Genomic DNA, 10459 nt, shown 5'->3' with positions numbered 1-10459 from the left:
TGTTTGTACCTTCAGGTAAAAGAGTTCCGATGTGGTGGTAGTTCTGTCCATGCAAACGAAAAACATAAGGTCCTTTGCGAGTGTTTATTTCCTTGTCCACAACTCCTCCCATGGATGTGAATGAAAACATTGAGTTGTATGACCTTATATTTTCTTTGAAGTTCACTGAATCCTGTCCTTCACTTCTTAAGAGGTTTCTGAGGTATGGTGGAGGCTCTCTTAGTGGTGGCAGATCGATTTTTCCCTGTTTGCAGCATATTCCAAAAGAGGGTGTCTTTGTTCCTTTGTTTGAATTTAATCTTTCTTCACACCATAGCAATGCTTTGCAATACTGGCATTTGTATGTTGGCCTTCCGAAGTTCCATACCTTCCGAAGTTCCATGCCTTTGTTTGAATTTGTTCTGTTGTTGTCTCCAACATTGATCCTAATGTTGTTTTTGTTGCTTCCGCTTCTTGCACACTTCAATTCCTTATCTTCTTCAGCACTATCCTTTCTCAATCGTTTAGGAGCCTCTGTGTTCGTATTTCTTCTTCCCTCTCCAGTCCTTGTCCGCTTTGTGCTCTTTGAGTTTAGAGGTTGTTCTTCCTTTCTTTTTGTATGATGAGCTGCTGGGGCTGACGTATGCTGGACTGTCATCTCTGCAAATGTGATTTTCTCAGTGACGTATAGAGTTTTCTTAATATAGTATCATGTACTATGATTTATATTGTACTCCCTCCATAACTTAATGAGACGTTTTTTTGACACTATCAAAAAACGTCTTATATTAAGTTACAGAGGGAGTACTTAATAATGTTTTGCCATTGCAGACATGAAAGTGCATTTGGAGATATGATGAAGAGACTAATAAGGTGTCACATACAGTACATTTATCTGGTATGATGGCACTATAAATCAATAATTGTTCAATAGGTGTCATGGTAGTGTCAGGATGCATTAAAAACATGGTTTATAATTTAGTATCAGAAGAGTTTTGACATAGAATATTAGAAGGAAGGTTGAGCTGAGATCAAAATGCTGACACACATGTGAGGAATTGCATGTGGATATTACCTGAGGTTGATGGTGTTGATGTTGTGTCTTCAATTTGGTGGACGTTTCTTTGCGCCTTCGATTGTTTGGGTGTCGCGGGCGTATATTGGATGCAAGTGGCATGCAAGTGGCTGGATTTGTTGACATGCCTTCGATCTGTCGGCCATCTCGTGTGTCCGATCGTCTCGGCATCTTGAAAAAGGAGCTATTGAGAAAGTGCAGCATGGGTCAGACCCAAGAGTTTAATCATAAATATCATCTTGTAAAATCATGGTTGAATGATTATTATGTTATGTAAGTAGTGACCATACGTTTTGTTTGTTCTGAGACTATGAATTCTCTGAGACTAGGATCTGACTATTTGACTAATGTATCTTGAAGAAGGGACTAGTATCGTGTGATTATCTCAGGATAAAAGTAATTTTCTAGAAATATGTTCAATGTTAAGGAAGTTAAAATAATGCGCAGATTATAAAAAGAGAAAATATATAATACCCTGATGCCTTTGGCTGTTTAGTCGTCAAAGAGCCTGTTGAATCGGTGAGTTGCTTTGAATTCGAGAAAACGCATCAATCGGCGATGAGTTTTTTTTTTTTTTGAAAGATCCAGCATGTTGCTAGCTTGCATTGATCATAAGCAGGGAGCAATGGAAAAGAAATACATGGCGAGGATCCTAAGATCAAAAGAGAATAAAATGGTGAGAAAACACAAAAAAGAGGGCAGGTGGTTCTGCAAAGGGCAGCTCTAGGCATTGGGCTCCTGCATGTCTCCACAGTTGTACTTTTACACAAATGGCGGCCACTACATCCTCTCTCTTTGCTAGCTTCCCTCTCAAAGTGCAATGGTTTCGTTTCCATCCATAATTCCCATAGTACCATAATGATCAGTGCCTTGATCCCCTTCCTGTCCAGTCCTTTGGTACCCATGACCATTTTTTCTGCTATATCCAAAGACTTGTGCAGACCATCCCAGCTAGAGGGGTGAAGTGCCTGACAGCCCGACCATGTTACAACTTTGGCCCAGATTTGTTTGGCAAAATCACAATGGCAGAACAGATGTACCGAGGATTCTAATTGCCTAATGCCCACTTGACAGAAGTAGTTGTTCTGCCAGCCACGTCATTGCACCACAATCTGTCGAGGTGGAGTAGCCAGGTGAAAATTTTCAGCTTGTCTGGAGCCGAGGTGTCCCAGAACACACTTTTGAAGGTCGTCTTGCAGGAACCATTGAACCGAGCCCTATAAGCCGATGTTGTTGTGTATTGCCCGCTGCCCTCAAGATTCCATCTGATCTCATCTTGCACCCCCTGCCTAAGGTTGCCCACTGCCTCAAGATTCCATCCGAAGCCTGGTGAGGGTGATCGGCAACCCAAGATAGGTCATTGGAAAACTGGTGACGTAACCTCCAAAGCTCTGAAGAACTTGCTGCATATTGATCTCCTCACGTCTGATGAGTGTAGTTGTTCATTTCTGAAAGTTTATTTTGAGGCCCGTCGCCATACCGAAATTTTGGATGATCTCCATCAGGACCTCAATCTCCTGTTGCACGGGGTTTGCTAAAATGACCAGGTCATCTGCATATAGACTGATCCATAGGTTGATATCCCTGCCAGGCAGTGGCTGAATCATCTCTTGCTCTGTTGCGGCTTGTAGTAGGCGCTGGAGGGGGGTCAATGGCAATGATAAAGAGTAGGGGGGACAAGGGGATCCCTGTCTCAATCCTCGGCGACGATGAGTGATAGTGCGTGCAGGGATCCCGTTCAGCAGAAAGGAGGAGCTCAAAGAGGCTAGCAGTGCTGCAATCCAATTCGTCCGTATCCGTCCGGACAGCATTGTCCGGACCGCGGGAGCCATCCAAGACGGACCCGTAAACCGTCTGTATCCGTCCGAACAACGCTGTCCGGACCGCGGGAGAAATCCAACACGGGCATGTATCGGTCCGTGGGGTGGTCCGGACGCGATTTCTCTCTCGCAAAACGGAGACAAAAATGGGGGAGCTTTGCAGGAGTCTGGACACGCGAAACATAGGACTCCGACACCCTAGGCCCATCCAAAATCCTTCCCGAACCCCGCGAATCCATCGTCCCCATTTTCTCTCCTTCCTCCTTTCTCTCTTGCCGTCGCTGCTGCTCCACCACCCCGGCCACCACGCCACACCCCTGCCGGAAATCTGAGTCTCTGTCACCTCCAGCATTCCAGCAGGCCTCCACCCCGCTTCTCCTCTGTCTCCGTTCAACCCCTGTCCTCCGACCGCCCCACCAGGTACCATCCGCTACTGCTATTCTCACCATGCCCGACAACTGTTCGATGAATCGCCGGAGTTGAAAACAGTTGTCCCTTCTTCTTTCTAGCATTGGATTCCGATTTGGAGTACATATAAGAGAAGTATGTTGAGTCGTCCGACGGCTCGTCGGATGAGTACTCTGCTGAGACGGCAATGATGCAGCTGGCCCTTGAAGACGCGGAGCGTGCAGAGGAGCATGCTCTCAATTTCAAGGGCTCAATTAAGAGTCATCGAGTGCTCAACCGCAACAGGGACGAGCAGGCATTTGACACTGATGGCCGACTACTTTACCCCCGATGCACTATTTGCTCACCACTTTCACCGGTGTTTTCGGATGCGCAAGACTGTATTCGATCGTTTGTACCATGGCGCGCGGTCCTACGATGACTACTTCATCCTGAAGGAGGACGCCGCGGGAATGGTTGGCTTCTCTGGTTACTAAAAGTGCACGACCGCACTCCGGATGCTTGCATATGGCACGACCGCTGATTCGTGGGACGAGTACCTACGGATGTCTGAGAACACATGCGGAGATGCCATGGTCAAGTTTGCAACTGCCGTGATCGAGGTGTAAGGACCTCAGTACCTAAGAGAACCAACTGTGGCAGACACCGAGAGGCTCCTGGCAATCTCAGAAGCAAGAGGGTGGCTAGGTTTGCTTGGATCTCTTGACTGCATGCCTTGGAAATGAAAAAACTGCCGGAAGGCTTTACAAGGGCAACATCAAGGTCATGTTAAGAAGCCGACCATCATTCTTAAAGCAGTTGCATCACAAGATCTTTGGATTTGTCACGCTTTTTTTTGGCATGTCCGGGTCTCACAATAACATCAATGTGCTGCAACGACCGCCATTGTTTGCGAGGCTAACTGAAGGAAAAGCTCTTCCTTGCCACTATACTGTTAATGGACATGAGTACAACATTGGCTACTATCTGATTGACGGCAGCTATCCTCCATGGGTTACCTTTGTCAGCACCATCTCAAACCCAGTTGGCCAGAAAAAGGCTCACTTTGCCCAAAACAAGAAGCAACTAGAAAGGATGTCGAGAGGGCATTTGGAGTTCTGCAAGCCCGTTTTGCAGTTGTTCGTGGACCTGGATCCGAAAACCTTGTGGGAGGTGATGGCATGTTGTTTGATCATGCACAACATGATCGTCGAGGATGAGGGTGACGATGTTGCGGCAACTCTAGAATTTGAGAACATGGGTGATCCTATCTAACTTCCGGACCAGAATCCAGCCACATTTGAGGAGACAACAATGTTGGAATGTAATATTTGAACTTTTTTTAAAATTTAAACTAGTGCTGCATGCGGCTATTTGAACGTTTGTACCCTTTGCATGCGGCTATTTGATCGTGCGGACTTTAAGAAAAATATGAGGAATGCCGGATGTATGCGGCTACGGTTGGATGGCATCCTCCCGCACCGTGTCCACAGACGGATGCTGGAGAAAATTTGCGGGTCACCGTTGGAAATGCCCTAACCTTGCCCAATATGCAGAGTTGCTTTGCGTGAGTTAATTTTTTTTGCGTTCATTACTTGCTATTTTTTACGTGCGTTTATTACTTTCACATCTACTAAAATATTAACCGTTGATAAATCTTAGTTTTAGTGTACAATTATATAGTAATAGATAGATAATATATATAATAGATAGATCAACTTTTTTGTAAAAAAAAAAGTATGTGAGCATCGGAAGCTCTTTCTCCTACCTGGTGGACATAATGAAAACTAAAGTATGTGAGCATCGGAAGTTTAGTTTGAAGAGTTTATCGGTTTGGGAATTTGGGGATGGAGTCTAAACACGGACAATAGTTGAGAGAAACAAAATAGACACCTTCGTAAAACGAGATCACTACTGGTCGCTGGTTAGGCCCTGTATAAGACAGATGTAAACACATGTTTCAGCAAGTATCTGGACTTGTGGAGTAGGAGTAGGATTTAGTGGTACCAGTACACATTGGATCTGACATAGTGATAGGGCAGGGCTAGTACAAGAAGATCACAGAAGCAATTTTCACAGGAATCTGACTAAGGCTTGGACGCGTGCGACGGCGGGACGCCACAGAGCTCAGGGGATGTGACATTCCCGCGCGCCGCGCCGGTGCGCACTCTGCTCCGCGCGAAGAGGAACCCCACGGCGTGGCCGGCGACTGCCGCGAGGAGGACGCCGACGTTGAACGACATGACGGCCAGCATCACCAGGTAGGCCATCCCCATCCTGGCGGCGTGCACCGCCGTCAGCAGCGCCGCAGATGCCGCCGTGGCCGGGCCGCCGTCCTCGCCGCGGCGGGCGAGGCGGCGCGAGAGCAGGGCGAGGGCCTCGGTGAGCGCGGCGAGGGCGAGCACGAAGAGGAGGCAGAGGAGGTACATCCCGGCGCCGCGCTCCCCCGGCCAGCCCGGGAAGAGGACCACCGCGCGGTCGCCCCAGAAGAAGGTCATGTGCATCATCCCCATCATCTTGTGCGGCGCCGCCGCCTTCGTTGCCGCGTGGTCGGCCGGCGGTGGCGGCATCGGCATCGCGCCCATGCCGCCGGCGTCGCCACTCATGTCCCTCATTGCTGGATGTTTCTTGGGTTCCTGGCGAGGCGGGCAGAGCAAGGGGAGGGGGGGGGGGGGGGGGGGGGGGGGGGGCGCTGGGGGCAGCGGGATGTAGCGCAGATATAACGTGACCAGTGGCGTGGAGGAAACTTACTAAAATCAGGAGAAGCGCAGGGCAGAGCGGTGGGAGCAGCGGAGCACGGAGCTCTGAGCGTCCGTCTCGTGACTGCACTGAACAGCCGAGGAGGGGACCGGCACCCCCCGCAGCGTCGAGGTTGCTTGTCGTTTGCTCAGCCGCGCGCGCTCGATCGAGACCGTTTTGTAGTACGCCGTAGCCGCTACAGATTGGCTTGGCCCAGCATCTGATCTGAGGCGGCGAGGATAGTTTGGTAGAGCTAAGGTTCTGCTACTGTATTGTCAACTCCTACCGGTGGTTTTGGTTTCCGTCTGCCAAAATTTCCTACTGGTGTCCGGTGGTTTTGCTGGGGTGCGCATTAGGTTGGCGTGAGAAAAGCATGCCCAACCTGCCAGTCACGCGCGCAGGTAGTGACACCGATCCAACTCTGGAAGCTCTCTCATCTGATGGAATCTCAATCTACTCACCAGGGAGTATTTAATGGGTTTTCCTGTGCAAGCAACAAACACTGCAGTCTGCAGAGCTATAGTGCATGCCCTAGGTTTCAGGTCCGTTTCGAATATTTTGAATGCCACACCAGCATATTATTGTTCCTTGTTGTGTGTGCCACTGTCACGACATGTTCATACTCCATGTTTATAGTACTGACCTAATTCTTAAGAATTCTTAGCATCAGGAGACACCAAAGGCATCTCTAACCGATCTCTTATAATGTATTGCTACCCCCGTTCCTACATAATATGAGCTCTTTTAGAAATTTTAATGTAAAATACGCACAAAGCAAAATGAGTGAATCTACTTCCTCCGTTTTTATTTACTCCGCATATTAGTTTTGGTCAAAATCAAGCTTTACAAACTTTGACAAAGTTTATAGACAAAAATATTAACATATACAATAACAAATCAATACCCTTAGATTCGTTGTTGAATGTAATTCCACATCATATAGATTTGTTATGCTAAATATTTATATTATTTTCTATAAATTTAGTCAAACTTTACAAAATTTGACTTCAGTCAACTCTAATATGCAGAGTAAATAAAAACGGAGGGAATACACTTTAAAACACACATATATATATATATATATATATATATATATATATATATATATATATATATCTGAATGTAGTCCATATTAAAATCTATAAAAAAAGCTTATATTTTAAAACAGAGGAAGTAGAAGAGTGAGATTTTGTTTTTCCTTCTCTAAATTGCACCTAACCGATCCCTCAAAACTTTAGAGGAGCATAACTTTTACTCCAGCCTCCTCTCGATCCCTAAATATACTCGGTTGTAGCTGGTTGGAGTATAAATTTTGTTTGCTTTAAAGAGCCGCTAGGAGGCAGGGTTGCGGCCGGGGCGGACTTGCCACACCACACCGCGCCCGTGGTTGTTGCCTTGGTCGCCTGGGTCGCCACGAAGGCCATTGACGTGGTGGCCATGGAGCTTCAATGACCGCGCCTACAGACTGATTCTTTAGGGTGAAAACCTAGATTCTACCGGTTGTGCTTGGATCCACCGACAGCAGCGCTTGAGCGAGTCGTTCCCTTTCTGAATGTGTTGCTATTGAAGAACCTCGTTGTTCGTGGTGTCATGAGATGGTTGGTGTCGATATGGTCATTGTTGCAGTTTGCAAATTGCTACCTGTGAGCTGCGTTGGGATTTTCCCCAAAGAAGAGGGGAGATGCAGTACAGTAGAGATAAGTACTTTCCTCTGTGAGAAGCAATGTTAATCAAACCAATAGGAGAATCACGCAAAGCTTCGTGAACAACACGTGCACACACAAAAGCAAATACTTGCACCCAACGCGCGCAAGAGGGTTGTCAATCCCATTGAACTCGTTAATTGCAAAGATCAAATCTCGTAGTGGTAGATAAATAAATTGCAAAAAAAAATTGCAGCAAGGATATTGTTGGTTTTTATATATGATTGAAATAGACCCGGGGGCCATAGTTTTCACTAGAGGCTTCTCTCTCGAACACATAGCATACGGCGGGTGAACAAATTACTGTTGGGCAATTGATAGAAAAGTGCATAGTTATGACGATATCCAAGGGAATGATCATGTATATAGGCATCACATCCGAGACAAGCAGACCGACTCCTGCCTGCATCTACTACTATTACTCCACCCATCCAGCATGCATCTAGGGTATTAAGTTAATAAAAACAGATTAACGCCTTAAGCAAGATGACATGATGTAGATAAAGTAAACTCAACTAATATGAGTTAACCCCATCGTTTTACCCTTAATGGCAACAATACAAATACGTCTCTTGTCCCTTTCTGTCACTGGGATAGAGCACGGCAAGATTGAACCCATCACAAAGCACCTCTCCCATTGAAGATAAATCAATCTAGTTGGCCAAACCAAATGGATAGATCGGAGAGAAATACAAAGCTATAAAAATTATGCATAATAAAGTTTAGAAAAGACTCAGTTACTTCTCATGAGTATTCAGATCATAAACCCACAATTCATCGGATCCCAACAAACACACCACAAAAGAAGATTGCATCGGATAGAACTCCAAGAACATCGAGGAGAACATAGTATTGAAGATCAAAGAGAGAGAAGAAGCCATCTAGCTACTAGCTATGGACCCGTAGGTCTGTGGTAAACTACTCACACATCATCGAAAGGCAGCAAGGATGATGTAGAAGCCCTCCGTGATCGATTCCCCCTCCGGCAGAGTACCAAAAAGACCTCCAGATGGGATCACAGAAGAACAGAAGCTTGCGGCAGTGGAAAAAGTGTTTCAGATGGCTCTCTGTTGGTTTCTAATATTTGAGAATGTATAGAAGTGGAATTAGGTCAGACGGAGACTCAAGGGGCCCACAAGGCAACAAGGCGCCCCCCAGAGCGCGCCGGGTTGCCTTGTCGTCTCCTCGTACATCCTCTGGTCTCCTCCCGAAGCTTCCAATGTCTCTTATGTCCACAAAAAAAACGTCACAAAGTTTCGTAGCATTTGGATTCCGTTTGATACTGATTTTTTGGAAAACAAAAAACAAGCAGGAAACAACAACTGGCACTGGGTACTAGGTTAATAGGTTAGTCCCCAAAATGATATAAAATAGCATATAATTGCATATAAAACATCCAACATTGATACTATAATAGAATGGAACAATAAAAAATTATAGATACATTGGAGACGTATCACAGATCGTGGATCAGATTACTTTGCGGCTCTTTTTCCTCACTGACACATAGCTTCAGTCTTATATGACTTTACTAGCTGTCGGTGTGTTTGTGCGTGTTGGTGTCTTTGTGTGAATTCTAGCTATGCATATGTCGGCTATGTGTTCATCGTGTTTGTATCCTCAAGATGCTCCATTTTGAGTCAATAAAATTCACCCCTTTTCGAAGAAAAGAGAGTAGTCGGAAGAGACTAGGCGTGAAAATGCTGGAGGTGTTTGTGTTTGTATTTCGATAACACCTCGAGGTGGAGGCTATCTTAGCCTTATATTTTTTGTGCGTATTCGAGAAAAAAGAGTGAACATGACATCCCAACCCTCTACCTTCCATATGCCTATGATTTGAGAATCATGTAAAATGAATGAGCCTTTAGAAGAAACAACGAGATAAATGAAGCACAAAACAAAAATAAAGTGATAGGACATCTTACTAAAATTTCACATAACATTTTTACCCTAAATTTTACTTAAGTGGATGATCTAATTAATAAGATCTATCAATCCGTGGGAGGTGTAGGATGAATGTATTATCCTCTCAAGCAACTCTGCAATAAGATACAAGTAGTCTCTTATATTCCCAAAACACCTAATACAATTGTAAATTGTATAGGCGCACTAGTTTGTCGAAAAGATTGATAGAATGGATGGTAGATAGATAATTTGGCTAATGCAAATATTATATATTTTTCTAATAATAAAAACAGCAAGGTAACAAGAAGTAAACGTTACTGAAAACGAGGTTGCAATGGTTGAAAACTAGGCCTAGGGTGCATAGATTCACTAGTGTCAACTCTCAACATGAGAACTTCATTAAATTCATGATGTAACCTCACAGAGCTCCTTTTTATTGGATCGGTTCCGGATAAGATAACGTAGATGCACAAATTGTCAGCCACCTCAAAGTTGTCTTTTTAATCTTATTTTTAGCCACCCCCAATGTCACAACAGGCAACCCAAAAGAGTATACTATGATAACAGCAAATGATCTTTCATTCTAACCTTAATTTATTGAGTCACCCCAATGTGTCGCAGGTGTCTCAAGAAGTTATACTAGATATGCATCATGTAATCTCATTAACTCCTAAAGTTTGAGAACATAGCATGAACAAGGTTGAGTCCATGAAGATACTCACCATAAGATTTACACCATACAATTCAACTAATCATCAATGCTCTAGATCATAAGCATGGTGGTAGTTCATATGATCAAGAAAGAGAGGTACATGACACATAACTAATACCACATATCTTCAGCCTCGAAG

The 10459-nt window shown here is 45.0% G+C and overlaps 1 protein-coding gene across 1 annotated transcript; it reads right to left on the bottom strand.

Moving 5' to 3' along the window:
* Positions 1 to 5155: 5155 nt before the first annotated feature.
* On the bottom strand, positions 5156 to 6420 carry LOC123049373 (copper transporter 6-like). The gene has a single exon (XM_044472302.1). It carries the CDS (start codon positions 5874 to 5876, stop codon positions 5349 to 5351), a length of 528 nt encoding a protein of 175 aa, XP_044328237.1. The 5' UTR covers positions 5877 to 6420; the 3' UTR covers positions 5156 to 5348.
* Between the last annotated feature and the right edge of the window lie 4039 nt (positions 6421 to 10459).

This window comes from Triticum aestivum, chromosome 2D, assembly GCF_018294505.1.
Source record: "Triticum aestivum cultivar Chinese Spring chromosome 2D, IWGSC CS RefSeq v2.1, whole genome shotgun sequence".
NCBI lineage: Eukaryota > Viridiplantae > Streptophyta > Magnoliopsida > Poales > Poaceae > Triticum > Triticum aestivum.
This window is presented reverse-complemented; position numbering and strand designations above follow the sequence as displayed.

What these genes read in the sequence shown, in the direction of transcription:
- LOC123049373 (XM_044472302.1), bottom strand. Translation starts at nt 5,876, where the DNA reads ATGAGGGACATGAGTGGCGACGCCGGCGGCATGGGCGCGATGCCGATG.